Source organism: Suncus etruscus, chromosome 5 (genome assembly GCF_024139225.1).
Source record: "Suncus etruscus isolate mSunEtr1 chromosome 5, mSunEtr1.pri.cur, whole genome shotgun sequence".
Taxonomy (NCBI): Eukaryota; Metazoa; Chordata; class Mammalia; order Eulipotyphla; family Soricidae; genus Suncus; species Suncus etruscus.
This window is the reverse complement of record NC_064852.1, coordinates 33,656,529-33,673,702: the sequence shown is the minus strand read 5'-3', so window position 1 is coordinate 33,673,702 and position 17,174 is coordinate 33,656,529. Positions and strand designations below refer to the sequence as shown.

The following is a 17,174-nucleotide window of genomic DNA, read 5'->3' as shown; positions in this document are numbered from 1 at the left end:
TATTTAGGAGCCTGTATTAGTAGGTTGTTTGCCTTGCAGGTGGTCAAGCCAGAACTGACCTAGGTTCTACCCCTTGTATCCCTAAGTCTGCCAGGAGCAATTTCTGAGTGCAGAGCCAGAACTAACCCCTGAGTACTGCCGGGTGTGTCCGAAAAAGAAAACAAAAAAATTTTTATTAAAGCATCATGGTTATGAAATTGTTCATAGAATGCACAACATCCTTCACAAGTGAACTTTTCCAGCCTCAAATGTCTCAGTTAAACTCTCATTAACTTCCCCTTCTGCCAGTCTCTGGGGCAGGCAATTTCTCTATATATGTCTCTGTCTTTCTGTTTCTGTTTCTCTTTTGCTCTGTCTCTCTCTCTCTCTCTCTGTCTTTTTTGACACTGTGGTTTGCAATATTATTAATGAAGGGGTTCCATACACTTCACTTTATCCTCTTTCAACACCCAGTTCTTGTCCAGAATGATATATTCCAACTGTCATTGTCATAGTAGACCTTTAAAGAAGGGTATAACTGCAGTCACTGTTATTTGTGACAAACTACCTACCATGGATAGTCCTCCTGTCTGTCATCTCTATTGTCTCTCTATATATTGATATGCCTTTATAAATCCCACAATTGGGTGAGATTACTCTCTATCCCTCTCTGACTCATTTCACTCAGCATAATAATCTCCATATCCATCCATGTATAAGCACGTTTAATGACTTCATTTTTCCTAAACACTGCATAGTATTCCATAATGTAAATATGCCACAGTTTTTTTAACCAACCATCTGTTCTCTGGCATTTAGGTTTTTTCCAGAGTCTGGCTATTGAAAAATAATGCTGTGATGAACATTGAAATGCCAATGGTGTTTCCGCATGGTGTTCTGTGGTTCCTAGGCTAAATCCCTAGGAGTTATGGTTAACTGAATTATATGGGTGCTCAATTTCCAGCTTTATGAATAATAATCATATTGTTTTCCAGAAAGGCTGGACTAGATAGCATTCCCACCAGCAGTGGTTGTTCTTGTTCTTTCAAAATTTGACAATACCTGTAGTGTGAGATAGCAACTCATTGTTGTTTTGACTTTCATTTCTATGTGATTAATTATGTGGAGCATTCTTTCTTTCTTCTTTTTATCCCCTGGTTTTAAGGCCACACCTGGTGGCACTCAGGGGTTACTCCTGGCTCTGCATTCAAATGTCACCCTGGCAGGCTTGGGGGACCATATGGGATTGCAGGGATTGAATCTGGGTTTGTACTAGGTCAGCAGTGTGCAGGGCAAATGCCCTACCACTGTGCTATTATGTGGGGCATTATTTCATGAGCCATTTGTTCCTCTGTATTTCTTCTTTAATAAAATGTCTGTTCATGCTTTTCCTTGTTTTGGAATGGGGTTAGATGTTTTATGTCCTTGCTAAGTTTTATCAATAACTTGTAGATCTTAGATATTAACCCCTTATCATGGATATTTCATTCTGTAACTAGCTTTTGTATCTTAGTCATTGTTTCCCTTGAAGTGCAGATACTTCTCAGTTTAATAGTCCCATTTGTTTATCTCTGCTTCCACTTGCTTGGCCAGAGGTGTTTCAGTTTTGAAGATGCTTTTAGTTTCGTGTCATAGTGTTTTGCTATGTTTTTCTCTATGTACTTATGGTTTCAAGTCTAATATCAACGACTTTAATCCATTTTAATTTGACCTTTGTGCATGGCATTAAAGAGTGGTTTGAGTTCCCTGTTTTGCATCGAGTTGACCCAACACCACTCTTTGAAGAGGCTTCCTTTCCTCCAGCATGTATTTCTTGTTCCATTATCAAAGAATAATTGATCATATACATTATGGTCAGTTTCAGAATACATAAGTCTATTCCATTGATCTGATGGGTCTGTATTTATTCCAATACAAGGCTGTTTTAATTTAAAGTTGGGAGGAATGATGCTTTCCATCTTTTACCAATGGATGCTTTAGCTCCTCATGGACATTTATTTTCAAATTTATTTCAGGAGTTAATTAATTTCACTTCTTTGAAAAATGTCATGAATATCCTTATAGGGATTGCACAAAATCTGTAAAAATGATTTGGGAATATTGCCATTTTAATCATGTCAATCCTCCCAATTCACGAGCACGGTATATATGTCTCCATTTTCTTCAGTCCTTTTTTATTTCATGAATCGATGTTTTGTAGAGTTTTTTCTTAAATAGAATTTTCACCTCTTTAGATAAGATTACTCTGAAGTACGTGATTTTTTGAGGCACAATGAAAATACATAGATTCTATTAAGACTATTTTACAGCAAAGCATGCCTCTTGAGGAGACAAAACCAATTAACGAAGAACAAAAAGATTTGAAAGCAATTAGAGAGCTGTTTTTTTGTACCCTCACAAACTTATTTAGTAAAAATAAACCAAAAGCAAAACTTCATGGAAGTAAAGGTTATTTTATGACAACTTTGATTTCCTAAGACTTATTGTTGTTTTTAAAAACTGTTTTCTATATATTCACTTCTCTGCTTTGATAGAATATATTCACAAGCTCTTGATGGCAATATTTTCATTTTCTTTTAGATGTTAAGTTCTTCCCCTCAAGGGAAGATTCATTAAAACATGGTATAATGAACCTTTACTCATATATTTCTACTTGCTTTAAAATCTTTATTCATACCTATTATTTATTTATTTATTTATTTATTATTGTTTATTCATTTATTTATCCAACTTTTTTCAATTCTAATAAGATTCTGTGTAGAAAGAATGCCTAACTGAAACAAATGATTCAGCTAAGGAAATAGAACCACAAGTGCACTATAGCTACTCATTTGATTAAAAAAAATGCATCAGTATATTCTTACTGAAATATATGTAACAAGAAAGTGATAAGCATGTATAATGAAGCCAATTGTATTCTGGTTTGGTGAGTGTAATAAATTAGAAATAAACAGATCTTTTAAAATATGAAAAAATGAAAAATACATATATTCTAATTGCACTGTTTAGAAATCTCAAATAAAGAGAAATTATGAAGTTCAGTACAAAGTTAATACTATGAAAGCAAAATACGCTAAAGGAAGTCATTACAGCCTTAGGTTTAATTAAATATGAGAGCTATAAGTTACTACTTTCACAAAAAAAAACACAACAGAGAAAATTTTAACACATATGATATGTATATACACCCTATACATATATATCTAGAATAATAATATTTAGATAAGCAAAAATTGAAGAAAATGAAAACAAATTTGTTTCTTATAAGATAGCTTAATAAAAGCTGACCACATAGAAATATTTCAGTAACCAGTTGATAGATATTACTTCCCTCAATGAATGCCAATCTATCTCTATCCAATCACTCCTGTCATCAAAATAGATTCATGAACAAAGCTGTCTTGGTGGAAGACATGGAGATCATGCAGGGATAAGTTGGTATGTACTTTCAATGCTGACCTTTTTTGAACCCCACGAAATATGTAAATTTTCATCAGTCAGTTAACCAAAAACATCACATATGGATGGTATAATTGCCTAGAGTGATCAAACAGTTGCATAATACTAGTTGATTACATTAGATTACATTTCACAAGAAGGGTGCTAGTTATGTTGATATTGAAATAGATCTTTACTCTGAATGTAAATTTCCTTCTTTGCATGCAATTTTTCTTTTAATACAAATACAAGTGCTTAGACACACAGAATAATTTATCTACCATCATGGTATTCCATATAGCACTGTCAAGGATCACACTACAGCAAATAAAATATTACAAGTGTTCCAACCTCCATATTTCACTGGTTATATCATATTTTGTACATTCTTTAAAAGCTTCTACAGCTAATAAATTGGAAAGCTATTTTGGAGATTCAGTTATTGAAACAACTAGATCAAAATATATTTAAAAGATCAGGCAAGAATATTTTGCATGCTCTGAATCAGTATCCAATGCCAAAATTCATAGGTTCAAGGAATAGAAATGGGAATAGTACAATATTCCTTAATACTTACTCATAAAGTTTTTATTTTCTGTTAATCACGAACTTACATTCTACTTACAAGTATATCTTAGTTTCAAAGAGAAAAATTATTTCAACATAACAATGATTCCACTGAACTAAAGAAGAAAATATGTCCCAGATATTCTGTTTTATATATCTCTGTCAAAGAAAGGAATTACTGTGTTGGGTGAAATGAGCAATCCTAATAAATAACAAAGACTAAGCAAAGTAAGAGACCATAGGCAAATGTGAAAGATGACAGCATTTCATTTTGTCCAGGATTCATGTCTACTACCTTAGTTCATTTTTTTAATGAAAAATCTTTACACATTTCAATGTTTAATTTTAAATATGTATTTTAGGAGAAATCTGAAATCACTGTAACAAAATATATTCCAAAGATCTGACTCAGTTCCAAACCTCTAGCTGTATTTTGAAGACAAAGCACTTCGAAAAAAATCAGTCTCAAATCACTGGCATCTGGTTTGTGAGTGAATCAGAAATGTGAGCAGTTTGATACGTCAGAGTGCTTTTTTAAGATTCTATTATGCAATAACAAGACACTGATGATAAAAGTACTTTTTAGATTCCAAAGTATGTGCACAATATTTTCCTTATAGAAATCTAAATAATCACAGAACATATATTAAATATGCAGATGATTACAATGATATTATGATTACTAAGATTAATCAAATGATTTTGTCACTTTTGATTCATACAATAAATAATATAATAAGCACCCTAGAAGTGTAATTTGTACTCTTGGAGAGAATCTTGAAAGATCCTTAATTTTTCAGCTAATATTCAGCAATCATCTACAATGTCAGCATTTGGGTGGGCTGACATTTGAAAACAAGTATTATCTAACCATAAGGCTCTAGAAATTGCGTAACACGAACATTAATACCACAGACAAATCAATTTTAATTAAAATAATATGATACATAATCAAGAGTTTATAAAAGTAAGATAATTTTACTTAAACATTTTTAAATGAAAACTGTTTTTAAATCCTCTGACCTCTTGTTTGCACTCCTTTCCCACAGGCTTCACTGCTGCCAGTTATTCCCTGTCTGACAGACTCTGGCACCAAGTAACAAGGGCTCCATTTCTGGGGCTTCCATCTGTTAAAACAGGAATAGAAGACTAGATATTACCAAGACACATATAAAAAGGTTGCAAATAGAGTACTCTGAAATATAAAAGTACAGGTTTAGATATTAATAAAATGGACTAAAAAAGGTAAAATGAACCATAGGCATAGGTGAGAGAAGACAGTATTTAATTCTATGATTCATGACTATTACCTCAGTTGATTTTCTTTTTAAATGTGGACACTTTACATGTAAATTTTAGCTCATATAACAACATAGAAATAAAATGCATTGGAAGCAAAGATAAAACTAAAACTAATTTTTAATAAGGTAAGATTGTTCAAATAAAGCAAGCAAGGGGCTAAGCAATGGCACAGCTGTAGGACATTTGCCTTGCACTCAGCCTACCTTGGACCTACCCAGGTACAATTCTCAGCATCCCCTATGGTCTCCCCAGCCTCCCAGGAGCTATTTCTGAGCACAGAGCCTGAGCCCACCAGAAGTGATGAGTGATTCCTGAGCACAAAGCCAGAAAGAAACCCCTTAGCACTGCCAGGTTTGGCCAAAAAGACAAAAAAGAAAAAAATAAATCCCTGTTCTATTGAAGGCATAAACTAAGTATCTCAGAAAGTCTCAGCTGTAAACATTTAAGATTAATCTTCTTCTTTGATTGTTTCATAAATTATTAACTTTGACTTTTTTATTTGGGTTTTGGGCCACATCCAGTGATGCTCAGGCGTTACTCTTGATTATGCCCTCAGAAATAGTTCCTGCCTTGAGGGACCATATGGGACACAGAGGATAGAACAGGTATGTTCAGGGTCAGCCTCTTGCAAGACAAACACTCTACCAATACGCTATGCTCCAACCCCTACTTTGACTTTTGAATACCTCCAATATATAGAGTAAAAGGAAGGTGGTCTTGGGGAAATATCTTATTTCAAGAAAGAGAAATGGCCTTTAATATAATTCCATTTAAAATTTATATTCTATGATATTTACAAAGACCAATTTTTGAAGACCAGGGAATATTTTAACTTGCCACTATACTTCCTTCCTAGTTCACCAGAGCTATTTGCTTTACACAAGTGCAGACGGACTCATTAGCGTGTTCCAGCAAACCCTGAACTTGTCTCTAGACAAGAAATTAAGGAAGTCTAAATTTAACATGAACTCTATTTTACAAAGACAGACACTTAATATTCTTTTCATTATATGATATGTTCTCTCATAGCTGTTACTTCAAATGAAACAAAAATAAAGAAAAATTGACCATTTTTACAATTGACCTATTATTGTATACAGTCTGTTTATACAAATACAATAAACAGCACAATATTCAACACATAAATATATAAAAGGATCCATATATTAAACTTTGTAAGGTTTTTTTATTACATTAAGAAAGGACCTTAGATGGAGGGAAATGAATATCAGACAATGGAGTAGATTTTGATTAAGAAAAAAGATGTCTTAAAATAATTTCTCAATTATACAAATTAAACTTAAAGTACTGCAGTCTATTAATATCAACTTGCTCCATCACTTATACCCATTTAAAAGTATGTGAACTTCTTGTTTCTTGAATAATTAAAAATAAAAAGGTGGGGCCAGAGAGATAGCACAGCAGTAAGGCATTTGCCTTGCATGCAGAAGGATGATGGTTCAAATCCTGGCATTTCTTATGGTACCCTAAGCCTGCCAGGGGTGATTTCTGAGCCTAGAGTCAGGAGTAGTCCCTGAGCGCTGCTGGGTGTGACCCAGAAACCAAAAGAAAAAAAAAGAAAAGAAAAGAAAAGAAAAGGTGTTTTTAAGAAAGAGATGCCTGGGACCGGAGAGATAACATGGAGTAAGGTGTTTGCCTTGCATGAAGAAGGTCAGTCGGTGGTTCGAATCCTGGCATCCCATAAGGTCCCACGAGCGAGCACGCCAGGAATGATTCCTGAGCCTAAAGCCAGGAGTAACCCCTGGGCGCTGCCGGTTGTGACCCAAAAACAACAACAACAAAAGAAAGGAAGGAAGGAAGGAAGGAAGGAAGGAAGGAAGGAAGAAAGAAAGAAAGAAAGAAGAAAGAAGAAAGAAAGAAAGAAAAGAAAGAAAAGAAAGAAAGAAGAAAGAAAGAAAAGAAAAAAAGAAAGAAAGAAAAAGAAAGAAGAAAAGAAAGAAAAGAAGAGAGAGAAGAGAAAGAAAGAATGAAAGAAAGGAAAGAAAGAAAGAAGAAAGAAGAAGAGAAGAAAGAAAGAAAGAAAGAAGAAAAGAAAGAAAAGAAGAAAGAAAAGAAGAAGAAAAGAAAGAAAGAAAGAAAGAAAGAAAGAAAAAGAAAGAAAGAAAAAGAAAGAGAAGAAAGAAGAAAGAAAGAAAGAAAGAAAGAAAGAAAGAAGAAGAAGGAAGAAGAGAGAAAGAAAGAAAGAAAGAAAGAAGAAGAAAGAAAGAAAGAAAGAAAGAAAGAAAGAAAGAAAGAAAGAAAGAAAGAAAGAAAGAAAGAAAGAAAGAAAAAAAAGAAAGAAAGAGAGGAGAGAGAGAAAGAGAGAGAGAAAGAAAGAAAGAAAGAAAGAAAGAAAGAAAGAAAGAAAAGAAAGAAAGAAAGAAGAAAGAAAGAAAAGAAAGAAGAAAGAGGAGAGAAAGAAAGAAAGAAAGAAAGAAAGAAGAAAAAGAAGAAAGAAAGAAAGAAAGAGAAAGAAAGGAAGAGAAAGAAAGAAAGAAAGAAAGAAAGAGGAAAGAAAGAAAGAAGAAAGAAAGAAAGAAAGAAAGAAGAAAGAAAGAAGAAGAAAGGAAGGAAGGGAGGAAGGGAGGAAGGAAGAAAGGAAGGAAGAAAGAAAGAAGGAAGAAAGGAAGGAAGGAAGGAAGGAAGGAAGAAGAAAGGAAGGAAGGAAGAAAGGAAGAAAGAAGAAAGAAGAAAGAAAGAGATGCTTCATTATAATCAAAGTACATTAAAAGATAAAAATGAAAAAATTGTCATCACTCAAGTGACTTCAAATTTGAGAATAATTGAAAAATTGGAAAACGGTACAATATCCAACTATGCTATTATATTTAAATAATCAGTTTTAAATTTTAAAGAAGTAATCTTACTTTATGCTTAGAACCATTTAATATAATTCCCAAGTTCAGAAATAGAAAAGATCTCAGTAAAGCTTTACAGCTAGAATTATATCTTTTTTATTAATTTTCATTAGTTGTATCTCTGAGTTTTTTTTAATTTTTATTGTGACCGAAGTACATTACATCTTTCACTGCATAATTTATGGTGCATAGTGACAATGAATGAGGAGCATTTCCACCATCAGTGCTGTCCTCCCTCTACCTCTGTTCCCAACATGTATTCCATATCTTCCTCCGTTACTCTCCAGAATGCTAGTGCAACTGAATTATGATTTCTTAAGCCTGCATAGACATTTCAAACCACAAAAGAAAACTAAGGAACTCAGTATAGTGTACCCTGTTTCTTAGACTGAAGTTAGGCATATTTATTAAACTCTGTTAGTGTATGATGAACCTTTCCTTATATAGTTTGTGAAATGTTATAGGCCCATTCAGTCCTAAAGCACTGAAACCCAACTACAAACATGTTTGTAATCATAGTGCTTAAATGAAGATATTATTTAAAGAATATGTACACTGAAAAATAAATAAAGCATTGGTTATGCAGCAACAGATTACTGAGAACATTGTTTGCTAATGTTATATAAAGAAACATCTTAACACTACTGTCTGGAAAGAAGATAATTTTACATGAAAATATTTATAAGCCAAATTGGTATAAAGAAAATAAATACTAATGATTAACTTCTATGAAAACAAATAATCCCAGAACCACCCACATCATACATTATTGCTCATACATTTAGGCTAATGTATATAAAAGCAGGACTAATATAACAATTGTATAAATTATATAAAGTTTTCCCAAGGAATATATATGATGGTATACATTATTATTGATGCTCCAATTAAGCTCATTAAAAAATTGGTGCTAAATGTGACTTTTAGTTTTTGAACTTGTTTAATTTTGAAGAAAAGAAAAACAATTACAAACGTAGTTCATGTATGAAAGGAAAAAGGTGGCTGAAGCAATATATAATTGATTAAACACTTCTGACTGGGGTTCACTCACTGATTCCCCATATGGTTCCCAGAGCTCTTCCTGTTATGGCAAAAATCAAGCAAGCAAAAATTAAAAACAAACAAAAAAGCCAACTGGAATAACATAAACTTTCTAAGATCTGGGCATACCTGTATACCATTCATGCAGCTTTCTCATATATTCATATAAGTAGTGTGATGTTTAAATATATTAAAAACTAACTTATTAACTCTTAATTTTTTATTAATAATTTTTATTTTGACCAAAGTGGATTAGAAATTATTCACAGTAGTATTTTAGGTACATAGTGACATTGAATCAGGGGCATTCTCACCACCAATGTTCTCCTCCCTCATCCCTGTTCCCAACCTGCTTTGATTTTTAATTTTTTTGTCCCCCAATTCATAATACAGACCAGGCAAAGGGCCTGGGTTGAGGTGTATATGGGGTGCATTTACTGTACCTCCTCTTTTTATACAGCCAGTGTAAAGAACACAGCCTGTGATAAGAATTGGGAGGAATTATCTTTTTTTCTTTTTTTTGATTTTAATATATATATTATATAATATTATATGTGTATATATATATATATATATATATATATATATATATATATAAATCCTTCACCAGTGCAAAATTCCCATGACCAATATCCCAAGTGTCCTTCCTTCCCACCCCACACCGGCCTGTACTCTAGACAGGCTTTCTACTTCTCTCATTCAGTCACATTTTGTTATGATAGGTCTCAATGTAATCATTTCTGTGACTGCACTAAATGATCCCTGTGGTGAGCTTCATGTCAGGAGCTGGACCCTCCAGTTCTCCTCTATTTTTTCTCTGAGAATCATTACACAAATATTTTTATTTTTCTCAAAACCATAGATGAGGGAGACCATTATGTGTTTATCTCTCTCCCTCTGACTTATTTCACTCAGCATAATAGATTCCATATACATCCATGTATAAGAAAATTTCATGACTTCATCTCTTCTGATGGCTGCATAATATTCCATTGTGTATATGTACTATAGTTTCTTTAACCATTCATCTATTGAGGGGCATCTAGTCTGTTTCCAGAGTCTGGCTATTGTAAACAACACTGTAATGAATATAGGTGTGAGAAAGGGATTTTTGTATTGTATTTTTGTGTTCCTAGGATATATCCCTAGGAGTGGTACAGCTGGAATACTTGCTATAGTGATTAGACAAGAAAAACATATAAAGGGAATCCAGATAGGAAAGGAAAAATTCAAGCTCTCACTGTTCACAGATGACATGATACTATACTTAGAAAACCCTAAAGATTATATCAAAAAACTTTTAAAAACAATAGATGCATATAGCAATGTAGCACGCTATAAAATTAACACACAGAAATCAATGACCTTTTTATACACCAATAATGATAGGGAAGAAATGGATATTAAGAAAACAACCTCATTCACATTAGTCTCACATAAACTCAAATACCTGGTGTCTACTTGACTAAAGATGTGAAGGACCTATACAAAGAAAACTATAAAAATCCTGCTACATGAAATAAGAGAAGACACACAGAAATGGAAATCCATACCCTGCTCTTGGATTGGCAGGATTGATATCATTAAAATGGCAATACTCTCCAAAGCTTTGTACAGATTTAATACGACTCCTCTAAAGATACCCATGACATTTTTCAAAGAAGTGGATCCAACTCTTCTGAAATTCATTTGGAACAATAAACATCCACGAATAGCTAAAGCAATACTTGGGAGGAGGAGTGTAGGAGGTATTGCTTGCCCCAACTTTAAGCTATATTATAGGGCAATGGTTATCAAAATAGCTTGATGTTGGAGTAAAGACAGACCCTCAGATCAGTGGAACAGGCTTGGGTACTCATAGAGTGTTCCCCAGATATACCGTCACCTAATTTTTGATAAAGGTGCAAGAAATAATTGTTAATTTTTAAATTAAATCATATTGAAAATGAATAAAAGAATGATAATGAATATAATAATGAAGTATTATGCTGACTTTCATCTCTTAAAGATATATGAAGTAAACCTTTACTGAAGTAAGAATTGAAAGTAAAGTTTGGAACCATGTCGCTCAGATTTCAAAGTTCTTTTTATTTTTTATTAAGCACTCAGAGAAGCATGGTGAAAAGATGTTCAAATTTATACGGTGCATCAAGAGAAATGATACAATGATCCATTCCATACCAATTGAAACTGATCATAAATCACATTTTTCTCATAAAGAAAAATGGCAAGATCAATGATAGGAGCTCATTCAAACATGAGTTGTGAAATTGAAGTGCAGCAAGAGAGTGAAGACAAAAAACAATAAAACAAAAGAATCCCTAATAATTTATAGAATTTTCCTATTGGAATAGTTCTAGATTCACAAATGTAGCTAAAAACATCATTTGATTAATATTTTTCATTGATTTCTCTCTCTAAGAGCTCTTTTCTTGGGTTCAGATATTTCAATATTAATATATAATAAAAGATGAATAGTGACAATGTTTTCCCAATAGCCAAGTAATTAAAAAGGAAAGAGTCGTAATATGGACATATTCCAAATGTTTATTTACATAATTCCCAAGCTAGTCATCAGAATGGAAAATAAAAATTTAATAATTATTGAGACTACTGTCAATAATATTTTAAATTGTGCTTCTGAAAGCAAAGTTTTTATAATAATAAAGTAAAGTACATGAATATAACTATATTTTCTCTTGAAAAATTTACAGTGTTAAAATGTAACTTCTCAAATAATCAAGGAGTATATTTGGGAATTCTATATGTGATGAGAAAATTATTTCTAAGACCATGTGCTATTTCCCCCCAAAGTCATGAAAAGTCAACTGATTTTAATTTAAGTGTATACCTTTATTTAATTTACTTGGTTGTGGCGCTGGTAACTGTCAGGGGTTGCACACATGCTTTTTAGGGTCTCCTTTTATAATAATTAAAATATTGATAGTTTTTAGAATTGTGCTAGATTATTAGGTATATAATGCTTCAGTAGAAATTCCATCATTCTTGTCAACTTCTCTCACATGTCACCAGGTTCCAATTCCCCTATCCAGCTTGTCTGCATAAAAGTTATATTTGCAAGATTAATTATTATGGTTTAGATATTTTGCTTTAGTACTACTGGTTCTATGATTTATATATATTCATATAGCACATGTCTACACCACCAACAAATCCAAGGCCTCTAGCCATTGCCCCTATTACCACCTGCCTATCTCTTCTGAGTAACCCACCTTGCATATAACTCTTTATTGAATTTTTCATTACTCTAATCTAGGATCAAAGATTTGTCCCACTTTAGTACTTTAGGTTACTTAGCCATAAAATTTTGCATACCACAGAAGATAACTCAGAGTTTGATTTTCTTCTGAATTAAATATATGTAATATTATCTAGTTCCAATTAAATTGCATGAGTCCATTATTCCTCATAGCTACATAGTATTATATTGTGTGTTTCTATATATCTTACTTTCTTGGGCCATATCCAGTGATGCTCAAGGGTTACTCCTAGCTATATGCTCAGAAATTGCTCCTGGCTCGGGGAACCATATGGGATGCCGGAGGATAGAACTGTGGTCTGTCCTAGGTTAGCCATGTGCAAGGCAAATACCCTAACACTTGTGCCACAGTTCCAGCCCCTATTGTGTGTATATTAATATATATAATTATATGTAATATATAATATCTTCATTATTCACTCATCTGTTTCTTAACATCTAGACTGATTTCCATACCCTAGTTATTGTACTAAGTGCTGTAATAAATAATAATAGGCATATTTGTTTTTTGGGAATAAAGAATAGAATTTCTAGATAACAATGGAAGATGTATTCTTATTTTTTGTTTGCTTGTTTGGGGGGCCACACCAGGTGGCACTCAGGGGTTACTCCTGGCTCTGTGCTGGCTCAGGAACATATGGAATGCAGGGATCAAACCTGGTTTGGTCAATGCAGGGCAAAAATGTCCTACCCATTATGCTGAGAATTTGGTCTCTTTTACTTAAAAACAAAACAAAACTCCTTGCTATTTTTTGGCTGTAGCTGAACCAGAAAAAATTTCTACCAGCAGTATATAGAAAATATTTTTATTTTGTTTGGTTAAATTTTTTTCTATAATATTTTTCCAATGTCGGTTGTTTCTAGTCATTTTGATGTGTGACATTCTCACTGGTGAAATGGTATTTTATTGTCTTAATTTAGATTTCCAAATCAAAAATATTCACTATATTCAATTTTGAATATATAGTCTTAGAAGTTCTAAAACAGGAAGCAGGCAAGTAAAACAAATCAAGGAATTCAAATCAGAAAAGATGTCAAATAACTGTTAATTTCAAATGACTTGATAATATTCATAGAATATTCCACCAGAGTCCACTAAATATCCCATAAAATCAAAAATTATTACTGCAAATTTGCAGGCTAAAAAAATCAATGCATAAAACACTGTCACTTTCCTGTACACAAATAAAGAGAAAGGTAAAGAAAAGCAGCTACATTAGAAATTGTCCAAATATATCAGCCATCATGGAATCAGCTTAAAAGATGTGAATGTCCTTCTCCATGAAATTTACGTCACCCTGAAAATAAGAATATTTTATATATAAAGATTAGAATAAAATAAACCAGCAAATTATGACTATCTAATTTTTGACAATGGGGGTTGAATACATGTAGTAGAATAATGATAGCTTTTTAAAAAATATATTTTATTTAAATGTCATGACTACCAACATATTCAGAACTGCATTTAAGTCATAAAATACACAAATAATAAATGCTTTTGGTGAAACCGAATATGAAAAATTCAAAAAATTTCTGGATCTTTGTTTCAAGGCTTACAATTTAATACAACATGTATAGAAGACCCTTGGGCTAAATCAAAGTAAGAAACATTGTAGAAAATATGGTCATGAAGTTTAAAGATTGGATCTCAAAGCCTTTTTTTTTTAATTACGTGATTAGATTGCAAATGGTAATCGAAATACAAATAAACTATTGGAACTACTTCAAATTAAAATTTTTCTGCTGACAAAACATGAACTAGAACAGAAAGTCACCCTACTAAATATTTTCTCTAAACATATTGGATAAAGGGTCAATATTAAAAAATAAAAATCATTTACAAAGATATTTTACAACAAATTCAACACCCTATAAATGATGAACTGAATTAAATGGATCATCTCTGAAGAAGCATATGGATGTGCAGGAGGTATATGAAAAAAGAGATAACCCCCCCCCAAAGAGATAACCATTACTAACTATAAGGGCAATCCAAATGAAGATGACAATGAGATTAAGGTATTCATCAAAGCAACAATTCAATGGAGCTAGTGTGATAAAACAGAAGATAAGGAGCCTCCTTGTACATCTGATCTAAGTTTGATGCCTGAGCCTTCCTGGAGAGATCTCTGTACAGAGCCAGGAGTAAGCCCCAAGAACTACTAGCTTGTACCCACCTCCTAATAAAAACCCTAAAAAAATAAACTGAAACCATAATTAAACAAACTATGAAAATCAAAGGATGTGTACCGTATTTGCTGGTGAATAAGACGACTGGGCATATAAGACGACCCCCTAATTTTGCAGTTGAAACATAGGTTTAGGCCTATATTCGCTGTATCAGACAGAACGTTCCTGTGCTGCAACTGTATGTACCACAGTGAGCCAATCACAATGAGCAAAGGTTCAAAGGTTATACTGTCATAGACTTCCTCTCTGACTCTGGCCAATCTGAGCAGGCTTTTGACAGTGTAGATTCGGGTCCAGAACATTGTCTAATTTGCATGCATAAAAAGCCTGCTTGGATTGGCTGAGTTAGAGAGGCAGTCCGAGCAGCCTTGCAGTGATTGGTGCAGGATAGAGTTGGAAAATTCGTTTTGTAGCAATATTCAGACAATTTTCATTTAGCAGCATATTGAAACATTTTTCGGGATACACTCGGTGTATAAGACGTCCCCCAATTCGGTTGACTTTTTTTTGTTTCAAACGTCGTCTTATACGCCCGAAAATACGGTAATTAAACACACAAGCTAAGATGATGATTTATTAGAAACATTTATAAATTTGTTCAGAAAAATAATATATTTACCTAGAAAAGTATAAATTGTAATATATACAGTTTAAAATTTACTCACATAATTATACATAGGTTGTTTTCTCACAAAATGTTTTAATATGTAATTAATGAAACATGAGAGTATAAACTATATTAAATTAGGTTAAAATATTAAAGAACAGATATATTTTTGAATAATATTATATAAATAATATGTATGTGAAAAGTAGTCTATATGGGTCTGTTTTAGTTTTCTAGTTAAAGATCTCATTATAAATATTTTTGGGTTGTGATTCTGAAAATTAGTTACTTGTAATAAAAATCAGCATATTGCTTTCCTGTTACTTACACTAATATATTTACCTTTCCTAAAATATATTTCAATTACAATGAATACACACTAATCTGTTTTAAGGTAAACAATTTTTACTATTTATTTCACATTAAACATCCATGTAATGAATGAAAGAAAATAGGCTACCATTTACAAACATTAATGATAATTAAAAAGATAAGTAATTACCGATATATGGGACATAAGGAGATATCTTCACACTCACGTTCTTCAAACAAGGTATCAGGACAATCTTGACCTCCGTTGGCTGCTTCTTGGATAATAATTCTGTATCTAGACTGTTTTATTGTGGTATTTCCTGAATAAAATATAAAATAAAGTTATAGTCTATTATGATACATTATAGTGAGAATATATGTGATTAAATAGAACTGGAAAAAGAAAAAGTAAAATGCTTGGGAAATAAGGGTAATGTGATGACCAAAAATAAATCAGTAACATATTTCTATAAAGTATATTTATTATGGGAATAATTTTGTTTTTGTATTTATGTGCTGTAATTAAAAAAGCTATTTTGCACTGTTGAATATTTTCACGTTCTCACCATCTATCTCTTCTTTGATATTTACATGGCATAATCAATGAGACTTCAATATTCATTTATACTCTCAACAGCACAGGAATGTAGAATTTTACTAACAGCAAGACAATCACTTAATTTTTGTTTATATTTGTTGTTGTGGGGCAACACCCAGCTTTAGTCAACTCTTACCCCTGGCTCTGTGCTCACAGATCATTTCTAGCAGTACTCTCTATAGGAGTTTAACTCGAGATGGCTATATGTAAGCTCTTAATCCCTCTTCTATCTCTTAGGACCCCTAAGACATTTTGTAAATAACATATATAAAATTGATATACTAATACCATGTTCATTTATAGGTGTTAGTTTATTATATATTATTCTTCAATAATCTAAGGCAATATAGACAGTCCAAGTTGAGGAATGGGCACTAAAAGTATGATAGAAGAAAGTTCTGTTTATTTCCACAGTTTTGCTGATAAAAGAACTTTAATAATAGGCAACATTATTACTCAATAAAAACACAGTTAATGTTCACTTTAATGTTTTGGGGAATTCATTTTTTAAATCTCTAGATGCTTTCTGAATAACAACAATAATCAAAACTCACAGACTAGCAACTATTTCAATTACTACATGCATCATATGTGACAAATATGAAGATAGAAATTATTGATCCAATTAAATAAAAATAAAAGTGAGAAAAAAGACACAAAACTTAGTATAACCATGCAGAGTGAGAAGTATCAAAAAGTAGCAATTTTTGAATAGGTTGGAATAAAGAATATTCATTTTTGTCTCTGGAGCCTAAAGTGAATTCCTAGAGGAGACAGACTTTATTTTGGCATTTGAATACTCAATAGAAACAAAGACAAAATAAAAATCATTTGTTAAAAACAATAAAAATGCAGACAATAAGCATCAAGTTCCAAGATAGTTTTATATAAGAGTATTTATATTACGAGGGAAAAGAACTGTAATTAGGTTAGATGCTGCCGCTGTAGTCTTCTGTTATACCCAAGGGATGCTCTTTCTTTCTAATCAGTTCTTCAATA

The 17,174-nt window shown here is 32.4% G+C and overlaps 1 protein-coding gene and 1 non-coding gene across 2 annotated transcripts in view; both read right to left on the bottom strand.

Moving 5' to 3' along the window:
- THSD7B (thrombospondin type 1 domain containing 7B) overlaps nucleotides 1-17,174 on the bottom strand; it is a 957,836-nt gene that overhangs the window by 350,003 nt on the left and 590,659 nt on the right. The window contains exons 11-12 of the mRNA XM_049773766.1: nucleotides 15,768-15,897; nucleotides 5,008-5,111 (exon numbers count right to left, since the gene is read on the bottom strand). Of these exons, the coding sequence (XP_049629723.1) occupies nucleotides 5,008-5,111; nucleotides 15,768-15,897 (234 nt within the window). The remainder of the gene's footprint in view (nucleotides 1-5,007; nucleotides 5,112-15,767; nucleotides 15,898-17,174) is intronic.
- On the bottom strand, nucleotides 9,554-9,686 carry LOC126010070 (small nucleolar RNA SNORA51). The gene has a single exon (XR_007496208.1). It is a non-coding gene; the product is annotated as a small nucleolar RNA SNORA51 (small nucleolar RNA).